Raw genomic sequence first — 13,762 nt, forward strand, 5'->3', positions numbered from 1 at the left:
TACCACCCCCTTTAAAAATGCAAATTTGAGTTTCATTTTCTATCCGTTATAAAAAAGAAACCTACCCTTAGGCTACTAGAGCTTCCCAAGTGGTGTGCCATGGTGCTGGGTTATAGATACTCCTTGATGCTGATCACTTTAGCCCTCTGGGAGAGACTCAGGACAGCCAGAGCTCCAGGACTGGTCATTTCCAGAAGCAAGTAGCCTTATCCATTTACCCCAGTGAGACAACAAATAAGAATGTTTAATGTGCCCCATTATGGTGATTTTAAAATACATTCAAATATTCTTTAAACACTCTTCATTCAAAATGTAGAGCCTGTTTTCCTTTCTCTTGAATGTGGGCTGAACTTGGAGGCTTGCTTCTAAACAATAGAATATGGCAGACATGAGGGTGTATGGCTTCTGAGGCTAGGTCATAAAAGACATTGCCACTTTTGCCTTCCTTTTCTGAGTCGTTCAACCTCGGGAAAATCAGCTGCCATGTCATGAGGACACTGAGTAGTCTCGGGAGAAGCCCACATGGAGCAGACTGAGGCCTCCATCAGTAGCCACCACAACTTTCCAGTGATGTGCATAAGTCACTGTGGAATAGAGTCCTTTAGACTCAGTCAAGCCTTCAGATGGGGAAGCATTTTCTTAAGCCCCAAAAGGAATACACAGGAGCCATATCCTGGATGTACTCAGCATTCTGGGAATATATTTAGAAACTTTAGGGCTTTTTTTTTTTTTTACAAAATGATACATAATCAATAGTAGCTTCTACAATATAATAAGCATTTAAAAATACATTCAAAACAAAAGTTCCCTGTCTTTGAAAACATACTCGCAACCACAATTACCAATGACAGCTCTAAAAGTTTGTATTCTTTTTAAAACAAATCTGTTGTCATGGAAAGCACTACTTACAGAACAGAATTCTGGAGTTTAAGACAATGTGCGGCATGACAAGCCCAATCAAGTCTATGCAGCATATTCATGTTTAATTTTCCTGAGATTCTTATGTGATAGTGACAGTTGCACCCTTGACCTTGCTAAAGGAGGGGAGGATGAAGCTAATCAGAAGATTCTCTAATAAGCTTTCACAGAGGGATTTTCCAAAGTAAAATCAAGAAGGGTATCATGGCATATCAGTTTTCTCTAATTTTCAGGAAACGAAAAGCCTAATTTGCTTTACTTTTAGGCATGTTTAAAATACTTCTTTCCTAATCTCATATTTAGAATACAAAATCAGAGGACCAATGTCCAAGTTCTTTGTTTATGACATTACTTTAAAAAGTGGAGCCATGTCCCCACTTAAGTATCTGGAATTGAGAAAAGAGCCAGGAGTTAGCCCAGAAAGAGTCTAAACCACTAATATTGATATAAAATGTCTCATTAATAATCTTTAATATTGATGACACATTGAAATAATATTTTGTATGTATTGAGTTAAATAACATATAACAGTTAACTTTACTGGTTTCTTTTCATGATTATTTTTTAATGTATCTATTAGAATTTTAAAAATTATATATGTTGCTTGCATTATATTTTTATTGGGCATTGTTCTTTTAGAAGCAGGCCTACTCACACTTTATTCATTTATTTGGTCAAGTAACACATTTTTTGCCCCTTTTTTTTTTTTTTTTTTTGGAGACAGGCTCTTGTTCTGATGCCCAGGATAAAGTGCAATGGCATCATCATAGCTTGCTGTAACCTCGATTTCCTGAGCTCAAGCAATCCTCCTGCTTCAGCTTCCCAAGTAGCTGGGACCACAGGCACATGCCACCATGCCCAGCTAATTTTTAAATATTTTTGGAAAGAGGAGGTCTCGATATATTGCTCAGGCTGGTCTTGAACTCCTGGCTTCAAGCGATCCTCCCTGCAAAACACTGGGATTATAGGCATGAGCCACCATGCCCGACTCAACAAATATTGAGGGTCTTCTAAGTGTTGAGTTCAGGGTTAGAGAATAAGAATGCTTCAATGAACATAGTTGCTGCACTCATGAAGCAAGTGCACCCACTGTGGTACAAGAGAGACTGGAAAAGAAAAAAAAACCCAAAACCCAAATTGACACAGGTATCTAAAAGCTGGGAACATTTAGTCATGAATATTCTAGAATATTAGGGCTATTAGAGTTAAAAGCCAGCTTTATATAAGTTAGTGCCTAATCCTTTTTGTTTTAGAGCAGAATCTAAGATAAAAATTGTTGATAATGATGGCCATCCTTGAGTCACTCTGGAAAGATGACATGCTATAGGCTCTATTCTAGTCTGTTTTGCACTGTGGCTGCATACACATATGTATGATCTTCCTCACTGAACAGAGAGGCTTTGGAGGGCAGTGACAATGTTTTTTTGACCTTGGTCTCACCCACTGTCTCCCACACAGGAGGTGCTAAATACATATGGAATTAAAGTATGTCACATGTACTCATTTAAGAAAGCAATAGGTTTATAATATATTTTAGAAAGAGTTCTTCCTCAAGTCCCTAAAAATTAAATGTTGGGCATGTAAACTAGTAAGCTTTGATGATTATTATTTTTAAAAAATCCTTTTTGCATACAAATTCATGCATATCTGATAGTATAAACAAAAATTCTGGAATATCTAAACTAAATTCTCTCTTATGACCAAAAAGTTGCCACTTTAGACAGTACTATATGACCAAAGCCACTATTATGTATCTTTCTTCTTCTCCGATGTGCTTTGCAAAATATTAAGCATTGTCAAAACAAAACAAAACACAAAACACGAGTTGCAAAGGGAAACATTTTGCTTGTAATTCTTATTACATTTTTAGATCAGTCAAGGTCATCTGTTATATTAAAAATATATAATTTAATTCTCAAATAATAACTTTGTTCATCTTTCTCTTAAAGTACACTGTTAAGAGAATTCAAAGCTGAATATATTTTGTAGCTGATGTACATATGCTGACAACACAATGTTCTGAAATGAAAACAGATATTATTCTTTTATAAAAATAAACTTGGTCCCAGAGAGAAGAAAAAGAGAGAGTAAGCAAGAACAACTATAAGGAAAAAGACAAAGCATTACAGGAGAATTGTTTCCATTTAAATGAATGCAGTATCCATGATTTTTGGCTGACTGTCCAAGTACCATGTATCTCCTAAATCAGTGCTTTGAGTGTGTTCCTCTATAAATGCATGTTAAATTAACTTATAGTAAAGCAAAAATAACTATACAACACTTAACCACCATTACCAAAAGGGTAACAAGTTCACAAATAATCCATCAATTCCCAAATTTCCAACCATCATGATTTTTAGAATTTCAGTAAGTTGAAAATGTTTCCCACTCCTACAAGTTCACCTTCCCTTCCCATAAAGAGTGAAGTTCACTTTGAATAGGCTGGTGAACAGTTTTTCCATTTTTCTTTGGGCAGTTTGAGCTTATCTGGTAAATTCAAATATAGGCCAGAGGAAGTCACCTCTGTCAGATGGACAGTGACTGACCAGTCAGCAGGAGAAGCTGCTTATGCCTTGTTTTGTACAACACTGTGAAAATACACACTTTAATAAATACACAGATCCTCTACCTGCCTCCCGGCCCTCTGTAGGGCCACTATCTATCTGGTCAGAGTCCACCTGGGTTTAACTCCATGGTTCCTTGGATCCCGAAGCTTTCAGAGTGCTGGTGGTTCAGGGATTACATGGTTGGTCCTGTTTAAGTACCAGTGAATCCTTCTCCAGGGTCGCAGGGCCTCAGTCTCTATGTGTGGAGATGGCTTTTCTTAGCTCCCCTGTGACAACTGGGTTTCACATTTCCTGAAACTAGATCTGTGGAAGGAGTCCCTGAAATGAAGGAAAGAGAGAGAGGGAACACAGAAGTAAGAAAGATCAATGAGCCTTTTAAAGGGAGGGAGGGGGAAATCACCCAGCAGAAGGGGCTATCAGTCATAGAGAACCAGTCAATAATGAGTGAAAGGGCTAAGACCCCTTCACACTGTGCCAAAACAAACAAAACAAAACAAAAAAACCAACACAGGCCATCATGTGGCTCTGGGAAGACCACTGGCACAAGACCAACACCAGGGTTTCAGTGGAGGTCAAAGAGAAGGTCTGGGGAGGACGGAAGCAGAGCAAGCTCTGGCCGCCTCTGTGATCCCAGGCCCCACGCCCAGCCCTCAGAGGTCTGAGCTCACCACAAGCAGCAGAGTATGCCCCAGTCTGCTGGGCCTATGTGCTATCTTTTATCCCCCAGGAAGAGGCCTCCTCTGCCCTGCTCTTACCTCTTTTGACTCTCCACTCTGAATATCGGCTTGTAGAGTTCTGGAATTTTCCGCTCTATCATTGGCCTAAGGCTCTCTTTCAGCTTGTTGTAATTCTTTTTGAGTTCCTGCTGGTACTCCCTCTGGTCTGCCGTGATAAGACGCTTGTTTTTCTCTACTGCCTCCCCACATCTGGGATGAAAATATCAGGGTGGGGGAAATAAATGAGTTTGAAGTGCTTAGAAATTTGGGAACAAGGAACCTATTTAACATTTTTTTCTGAGTACCTTTTAGAGTGTTTTCAAACTTGGTGGCATATGAGAATCACCTGTGGAGCTTTTCAAAATGCAGATTTCTGAGCCCTAACTCAGACTTAATGAGTCAGAATTGCAAAGGGCTGGCACCCAGAAATCTCTATTTTTGAAAAGGTGCCCAGGGGACAGTGATGCTGAGAAGCTCTGGCTTGCTCTGTGCCAGGCACTAGGCAACGAGTTTTATATGCATTAGATGTTTAATTTTCCCAACAACCCAGGAAAGTTGGTATTTATCTCTATTTTGTTCCTGAAGCTCAGAAATGTTAGTATGTTAGCCCATGATTACACTGTGAGGAAGTGGTGGATCTAGAATGTTAGTATGATAGCCCATGATTACACTGTGAGGAAGTGGTGGATCTAAGGTTCAAACTCAAGTCACTGCAGAATAGAACCTGTTATGCTTATGAAAAACTCGTTGTGGTTTGTGGCAACATGGTAGACAGAGCAGATGTCAGCCGGCTGCTCCTGCTATGTACACATGGAAGTGCAAGGAAAGCACAGCAAACACTTGTTGAAAGAGAAAGGGAAGTACCAGGGGCCAGAAAAGAAGAGAAAAGCCCAAGCCCGAGTGATACCATGAGCTGATGCCTTTGTAACTGACACCAGAACTGCCCACTGAGATTTCAGGATTGCATATGGGTCCTAGTGGTTAGGTGGAAGGGATTTCAAAGCCCACACAAGATGAGTGATGTAGCCCTGGCCAGGGCAAAGTGGAATTCTGGATATGTCGCCTGCAGGTAGTTCAGAGCCTTGAAGGGCTACCACATCTATGAAAGGGGGTTTAGAGAAATGCTGCAAACTGCCCAAAGAGGTGGAATGGAAACTTGCTATCAATCCAGGGCCTTTCATGGGAAAGAAAGTCACCTTGCAAAATTGAAATTCTAGGCTTTCAACACACATGCTTAAAAATTTACATTCCTCTGCTGTACGTGCTCCAGGGTGAGACATTAACTGAAAAACTAGTCCAAGATGATTGAAATCCTAGGGCTCAGACAAAGCATGTAAAGCTGCTCTGGAGGAACACTTCCACAATCAGGGCATATGGGCCACCCACAGAAACAACAACTCCTGCCACAGATTAGCTCACAATAAAAAATTACAAACCGTATGAGGAAACCAACAGATACATCAAGCAGAAGATACATCAAGCCCAACAAGAATCAGAGATAACAGAACAATGTAGAAGCCCAAAGTTAATATAGAGAGGAAATATTCATAAAAGGTATAAAATCCATGATAATAAAACAAATAGGGAATATGAAAAAAGAGACCAGGCAAATTTTAGAAAAGGACCAAACAGAACTTTTAGAAATAAAAATGCAGTCACTAAAAGAGAAAAACCTCAATGTATTAAATGATAGACTAGACACAACAGGAAAACTAATAAAATGTATGACAGATCTAAGGAAATCACCAAAGAAATTATAAATTAAAAAATGTGAAAACAACTGGCTAAGAGACATGGAGAGTAGAGGCCCTACCCACATCTTACAGAATCTCCAAGGGAATGGAAAATAAGGGAGAGGCAACATTCAAAGAGTTAACGGCTGATCATCTTCCAGAGCTGAGAACAGACAGAAATCTTCTAACGAACAAAAACAGATCTATACCCAGCCCCGTCATGGCGAAACTGCACAGCATTAAAGACAAAGAGGAAATCTTTAAAACTCATTGTGGTTATCTGACTTTGAGTTTATTAAACCTAGTGTTTTAGTCTCCTACACAATATGGTACATACCAAAGAAGAAATTATTAATACCACGTTACTTAAACATGATAAAGTCTTGTCTTTTGTTTTATACTCTTCCACCCAAGGGAAATTACTAATCAACAAACCTTAAAGGGATAGCATAATGTTTGTAACCTAGCTAACATGCAATAATTAGTCATATTTCTATTATCCTTCAGATGAATAAGATTTGGGTTATAAACATGGCTTAAACTATTTTCCTAATAGTGGTGCTAGATTAGGGTTAAGTTATGGAGATACCCAGATGTTGTCACCAAATCCTCCCTGTTAACACTGAGCACGTTTTCAGGATGACAAAGAGGAGGACGGTGGCATGTGGTGATGGAGTAAGGAAAAGCCACTTGGCATGGGCAAAATCAAACCTGTGACCACAGCATCATCATGGAATTAGCCTGCTATAGAGGAAGGACCAGAGACGAAAGAACTCCCTTAACTGGATTTTCACCTATCTTTTAAGTTTGGCATTAATTGAAGCAAATTATAGGATACCTAAGGTTATATATCAAAGGTTTTAGGGAAGACCAGAAGGGGAGGTGCACAGCCTTTGCATCCTGAGAAATCTATATCACCCCTTATTATTTTTTTATTGCTTCTTAACTAATAGTTATGAGTACCACTATGTATAAAATAAAATCAGTTTCAGGATGACTTCAAGACCAAGGTTTGTAACACTGACAGACTACAGGAGGGGGAATGAGGTCAACAGAAGCTAACTGCTAATTTGGGAATGTCTACTCTGACAACTTTGGCAGAATTAACTAAACTCTGTAGTTTTTGTTTGCAGAAACAGTAGTAGCTAGGTAACATATACTGATTGCTTACCATGTGCCCAAGACTGGGTTAAATGCTTTACGTGCAGGCAGAACGAGTGTTGAAAGCAGCTGCTACTCATCAGCATGCTGAAGTCACCATTAAAATCCTCCATTTTCTCATCTGTACAATAGGGGGGTCCTTTGTGGCTGCCTCGATGAGCAGAACGTGGTGGAAGTGGTGCTGTGTGACTGGGTAATGAAAGGTAACATGGCTCCCTCTCCTTCTAGGAGTCCTGAGCCATGCTGTAAAAAGTCTAGTCACCCTGTAGGTGTGATACCAGAGAGACTGTGTGGACAGAAAGAGAGTGAGAGAGAGGAAGAGCCCCTGCTGTTTGAGTGTTCTCAGCTCAGACACCAGACATATGAGTGAAGAAGGCTTCAGGTGGCACAAGCCCCAGCCACTGTCTAACTCTAACTGAGTCAGAGACTCCAAGCAAAAACCGCCTAGCTAAAACCAGCCAAACCCCAGATCACATGCATAATAATGAAATGTTGCTGTTGTTTTAAACCACTACATTTTGAGGTAATTCGTTACATGACAATAGATAACATGGTGTTTTACAAAGACAAATATATTAACAGCTGGGGTGAAAAATACTAGATTTTATGTAGAAATATTACTTTATATTTTAACTTTTATAACTTATAAAATTCTTTTATATACATTTGTTGTATTTCTTCCTTTCTGTCATTTTGGTTATATTCTCTAGGTTCTTTTATTAAAATTAAAATAATTTCTACTATATTAATTTAAATCCATAAGCTAAAGAGGACCATGTGTTAAATTTCCCTCCTAGATAATGGCCATCTCTCTTGCGAAACATGCACAGGGTCATGGAACTATACTGCAAATAGCTCTTTAAAAAGGGTCTTATCTGTAACATTTTCTTTTTCTTTTTCTTGTTTTTAGAGACAGGGTCTCACTCTGTCACCCAGGCTCTCTGCAGCCTCAGAACTTCTGGGCTCAAGCAATCCTCCTGTCTCAGCCTCCCGAGTAGGTGCATGCCACCAGGCCCTACTAATTTTTAAGTTTTTGTAGACATGGGGTCTCACTATGTTGCCCAGGCTGGTCTTGAACACCTGGCCTCAAGTGATCCTCCCTCCTCAGCCTTACAAAGTGTTGGGATTACAGGCGTAAGCCACTGTGCCTGGCTCCTTATCTGTAACATTTTCATTAGGTCCATGAATGTTTGAACTGTGTTGGTCTCCCTCAGTGACACAACCATTCCAGACTTCCCTCACTTCCTCTGCTGATCCCTTTGTTGTAAGTTCATTGAATACAAGTATTTTCCTATAGCATTTGTGCCTAGGGTTTTCTAGCAGTCAGAGTCCTACGGCAACCCAGTTTGATGGGGACTAGAAAAGACAGGAATTGTGCCTCCAGAAGACAGTTCCTGGCTTTTGCTGACAGTAACCTCTGGGGCCGCCATATAAGGAGTTAGGTGTCTCCTAGCGAGAGGGCAGTCATGCACCCTAACCCTCTGCATCTCTTGGCCCCTTTCCTCTGTGATGTTCTTTCAGCACAGCCCACACATCAGTTCCTTGTTGTGGCAAAAAATTGCTAGTTGCGTCCCCAATATCCATTCTCTTTCTTCCTTAGTAGCAGAACTCCAGGCAGTAGGCCTACTTGGAAACTCAAATTTCCTAATCTCCCTTTCAGGTAGGGATGGCTGATAAGATATAAGATCAAGTCAATTGGAAAGCTCCTTAAAAGAGTATACCCTTTTGCTCTTCCCTCATTTCTACTCCTGATAATTACCTAGGATGTGGTTGATGGCTGGAGCCCCAGCAGCCATATTGTGACCACAAGAATGGACGTGCTATAACCAGAAAGGCAGAGTAAAAGAATAGAAAGAGCCTGGGTCTCTCATGACTTTATGAGGACACCACACAGCTCTGCATTGACTACCTATGATCTTATTTTATGTGATCTCTTTCCACCTACTGCTTCTGTTTCCGTCGACACTATCCGCATAGTGTAGCATGGCCACTTGGACAAATTCCGCCTCCTTCCTCTTCACAGACCTTAACTCCAATTTCAAAATAGCACCACTGGTCACCTGTTTCCCAACTCTGTGACCGTAGATACGCAACAGAATCCTGTTGGGGTGTATCTGAAACTACTTCTCCTAAAGGGAGCCTGTCACTGGTGCCATTAAGTGCTATTTTTTATTTAAATATAAAAATGAATTCAGAATCATTTAGTCTTTATGGGAATGAGAATATTCAGAAAAGTAAGAAGAAGAAAATTTAAAAGTGAATTTCAGTGCCTAAAGTGGGTGCTTTAGGGGAGTGGGGAGGGAGATGGAACGTTGTATGTATCTCTGTCTCGGCTTCCGAAGCCCTGAGCATGCTGCTTTCACTGGAGTGGGGTTTTATTACGAAAGGAAAAGGCAGAAGCGGATTGAGGTCCCGACTTGGCAACGCTTTGAAGAGCTGCAGGACCGGCTGGGTGAGCGCTGGCTGCAGCAAGTCTGCCTGCCAGGATTCCTTGCGGCTGCTGCTGCTCCCGCTGCGGCTGAGTCAGAAAGGCCGCTGCCCCGGGGGAAGCAGCCTCGGTGGACCCGGCCAGCGTGCGTTTCTGCCGTTAGCTCTCAGCATAGGAAGTCTGCGCTCCTTGACCTACAGCCCAAGTCTGCTGAGAAGCTGGAGCTCACTAGCAGGGACACCTGAGAGCTGTTCAGCCCCCAGACATTCTCCACACCTGTGTCACCTCTGCTGTCTCAAAGCATAGCCGGGGGGAGAAAACACACCAGTGCAGACAACTTGACAAACTAGTTACTCTATTCATTAAAAAGCTGTACCTTCCTGATTGGACTTGAGAAGAAATTAAGCAATGGGGGTAAAAGGAAGGTTTCCTCGTCTACTACTTGTGCCATGGGTATAATTTATATGCCATAACCTTCACCCATTTTTAAGTGTAAGTTTGATGAATTGTAGAAAATGTGTACACTTGTGCAGCCATCACCACGGTCTGACCCACTGCTTCTGATCTCTGTGACATAAGGTGGAGGGGAAGTCAAGCACTGTTTGCACGTAGAGATGCAGTGGTGAGCGGCAGTGTTGCTTTGCCTGCAGCCAGGTCCCATCTCTCCTGGGACTTCACCCTTCCATGTGCTGTAGCACCGTGCTGGCCACGAAGCAGGGGCTCAATAAGTGTTTGCTAAATGAATGGATGAACTGACCTCTGTAGTTGGTTCAAAGTCTAGCAGCTTGAGCACATTTGCTATTTTGAAGGGAGGAACAGGGAGGCAAAGGAGGTGAGTGACAGTAAGGATGGCCTGCAGGATTAAGCCCTCAGGGAGGGAGGGGAGGTGGGGGGGCTGGAAAAGGTGAAGGGAGGCAATCAAGCAACTTCTATCGCCTCTCTACTCAAGTTTGGTCCAATGTAGCTGCAGCAGCACCCGGTACTTGTTAGAAATACAGAGTCTCAGGCTCTACCTACTGAATCAGAATCTGCATTTGACAATCCCCCGATGGTTTGTAAGAACAGCGAAGTTTGAGAAAAACTGATAGACAGTCTTGTGGCATTTCTAGAACAATGCAGCAGCACAAGCAGGAGCAAGAAAGGCAGGACTATAGCCTGGTTTCCCACATGGAATCACCTTTAGAAGGGTTAGAGAACAACATTTTAAACGATGAATTTGATTTTGAAAATCCACCATGTTTGCAGGCAATCTGGGGAGAAAGAGAACACCTTTACTGAGAGTCTAATGCGTGACTGTGTTAAAGGACCATCCCTAGGAAAATCCATTTCCTTTTGTAACCCTTGCCTTGGACTAGTTTTACTCAGCCCGGTTCTCTTTGTAGTAACTTTTCCTGGGGCTAGGAGCTAATTAGAAATGCATTTTAGAAGGGATTTCATAAGGACATTTTAACGAGGTGAAGTCAGGGAGAGGATCACACCCATGAGATGCTGGATTGCAAGGTCTGCACTAGTAGAAGGAATCCATGTGACCTCTAAACACAATGAAAATCACTTCTTCTTTGAACAAATTTCCTTTTACATTTAAATTCTATTTAGAGTCTCATTTACTAATATTACTGTCTTTCCAATCTTTCCTCCTTGTCCTAACATGCTCATGAGAACGTGCTGCCCTAGCTGGACTTGGAGGAGCCCGGGTGCATCATGAACTTTCCTGACTCTGAGCCCTGTGGTCGTGTAGGTCCCCTCATCAGTATAGCAGCCCCTCATCCACAGGGCATAGGTTCCCAGACCCCCAGTGGACACCTGAAACCACAGACAGTTCTAAACCCCATCTATACTATGTTTTTCCTATACATACATACCTATGATAAAGTGTTTTGTTGCTGTTTTGTTTTGTTTTCGAGACAGAATCTCCCTCTGTCACCCTCAGCAGAGTGCAGTGGCGTCATGATAGCTCACTGCAACCTTAAACTCCTGGATTCAAGTGATCCTTCCACCTCAGTCTCCCAAGTATAATAGTTGGGACTACAGGCGTGTGCCATGGCACCTGGCTGATTTTTCTATTTTTAGTAGAGATGGGGTCTTGCTCTTGCTCAGGCTGGGCTTGAACTCTTGAGCTCAAGCGATCCTCCCACCTTGGCCTCCCAGAGTGCTAGGATTACAGGCGTGAGCCACCGGGCCTGGGCTATGATAAAGTTTAATTTATAAATTAGGCACAGATATTAACAATAACTACTAATAAAATAGAACTATTGTAACAATATATTGTAATACAAGTTACATGAATGCGGTTGGTTGGTCTCTCTCTCTCTCTTTCAAAATATCTTATTGTATATATTATTTTCAGACCACCAGTAACGGAAACTATGGAAAGCAAAATCACAGATAAGGGGGGACACTGTAATGGCTCCCTCTTCCCCCTCTTCCCTTTCTTCCAACCACATGTTCAAGACAAGGTTTAAGAGGTTTTTCTACAAAGCCTGCCCCCAAACACTCCAGTCTGTCACTGAGCTCTCTTTTCTGATCTCTCTAGTCCTATATTTAGCAAACACGTAGGGTTCTCAGCACATGCTGCGCTGTGTTGCTGTTTAGCTGTGCAGAGACATGTCCTGTCATCAAGAGCAGAGGAATACCCAGGTCTCTGTATTCCCATAACTAATGTCACAGCTGGGTCACAGTGAGTGCTCTTTCAACATTTCACAGATCCTTCTGGAGGTCCAGAGAGGCCTGGCCCACTGCCAACTTTGGAGGCCTTCAACCATAATTAATTTTAAATGAAAATATGTTAAAAATAAATAGATCTAGAAAATCCCTCTAATATTTTTCTAGCTTTTTGTTATATAAATATGTACTATGTACTGAAAAAAAAATCTACTATTTTTTATAATGTCAGAATTCCTTTCAAATAGAGGAAACAATTCAAATATCAAAACATTTAGAAATATAGTCTATGCATGTGCATGTGTGTATGTGTGTGCACACACACGTACACACACATACACACAGAGCCACACATGCACATCCTATTACCAAGCAGCTGTGCTTCAGCTCTATACACAGCAAAGTTGTGGATCTATCACCTCACCCATCACTAGCATTCCAGTAAGTTTTCACTGAATTTAGCAAACTTTAACTTTTAGCTTCCTTTATCCCCATCTACCAAGTGAGGATATTCCTATATTTTATATGCTGCTGTAAAGTTCATGGATGAAAAGAAAGATTGGCACACATTTTTTCTATTGTCATTTGTTCTTATAGATGAAATGCCTTCACATCCTCCATACTCATTCTTTTAAAGACCATAGGAGACCCAATATATCGGTCTGCATTGCAACAGATTACAAAACCTTACCCAAAGACCCACTTCCTACCCAGGCTGAACTGGCTGCCTTTGAGGCAGCTCCACTGCAGAATTCAGGAGCAGAGATGAGGCTTGTCTGACACGGGGAAGTGTCATTGAGGTGATATCTTTGAAAAAGCCCAGTTTTAGAATCTTGCCTCTATCTCTCAATTTGAGGCAGTATCTATTTTTGAGTTTCTAAAAATAAGTTATTATATGATTTGGGAAATTTTAAAGACTGCCAATGCAGTCTTTATAATTCTGGGACTCTACCGTGTCAGTGGAACACCAGCACATTGATGGAAGTTTGGACAATTTGGATTCATAAGACCTGGTTTGAACTCAACTCTGCTTCTAACTGGCTGTGTGACCATAAGTAAAATTATCTCCTATCTCTGAACCTCCAATTCCTCTTCTTTAAAATGAAGATGATGACGAAACTTATTTTACAATGTGAATGTGAGGCACACAGGAAATGACAGACATGAAAACACTTTACAGTTTGTAAGTTACTTATTAGTAGTACAAGTAGTGTTGCTCTACTGCAGTGGTTCTCAAACTTCAGCTTGCATCAGAATCACCTGGAAGACTTATCAAAACACAGAGTGCCGAGTCCCTCCCTGCAGAGATTCCAATTTAGTAGGTCTGGGTGATACCTAAAACTTTGTCTTTCTTGCAAGTTCTCAGGTGATGCTGAAGCTGCTGATCTGGGACCACACTGTTGACAACTACTGCTTTAATAAAATTCCCAGCCATTTTCCTTCTTACCGCATTATGAATTCCTTAAAGCATAACCTCAACTTGTTGTGATGTCGATAGAGTTTTGGGTCAGCTGGAATTTCAGCCAAGAACACTTGGGCTACTTCCAGTGGTCCCTGATGGAAAAAATAAAAAATAAT

General features: G+C 41.3%; 1 protein-coding gene across 3 annotated transcripts in view; it reads right to left on the bottom strand.

The window, feature by feature from the left end:
- Window positions 1-2,762: 2,762 nt before the first annotated feature.
- The window catches only part of DOCK8 (dedicator of cytokinesis 8), a 199,796-nt gene continuing 188,796 nt past the window's right edge, over window positions 2,763-13,762 (bottom strand). For all 3 annotated transcript variants that reach the window (XM_045562393.1, XM_045562395.1, XM_045562394.1), the window contains 3 exons: window positions 13,632-13,738; window positions 4,241-4,411; window positions 2,763-3,803 (listed from right to left, as the gene is read on the bottom strand). In XM_045562393.1, the coding sequence (XP_045418349.1) occupies window positions 3,743-3,803; window positions 4,241-4,411; window positions 13,632-13,738 (339 nt within the window). In that variant the 3' untranslated portion in view covers window positions 2,763-3,742. The remainder of the gene's footprint in view (window positions 3,804-4,240; window positions 4,412-13,631; window positions 13,739-13,762) is intronic.

Source organism: Lemur catta, chromosome 10 (assembly GCF_020740605.2).
Source record: "Lemur catta isolate mLemCat1 chromosome 10, mLemCat1.pri, whole genome shotgun sequence".
Taxonomy (NCBI): Eukaryota; Metazoa; Chordata; class Mammalia; order Primates; family Lemuridae; genus Lemur; species Lemur catta.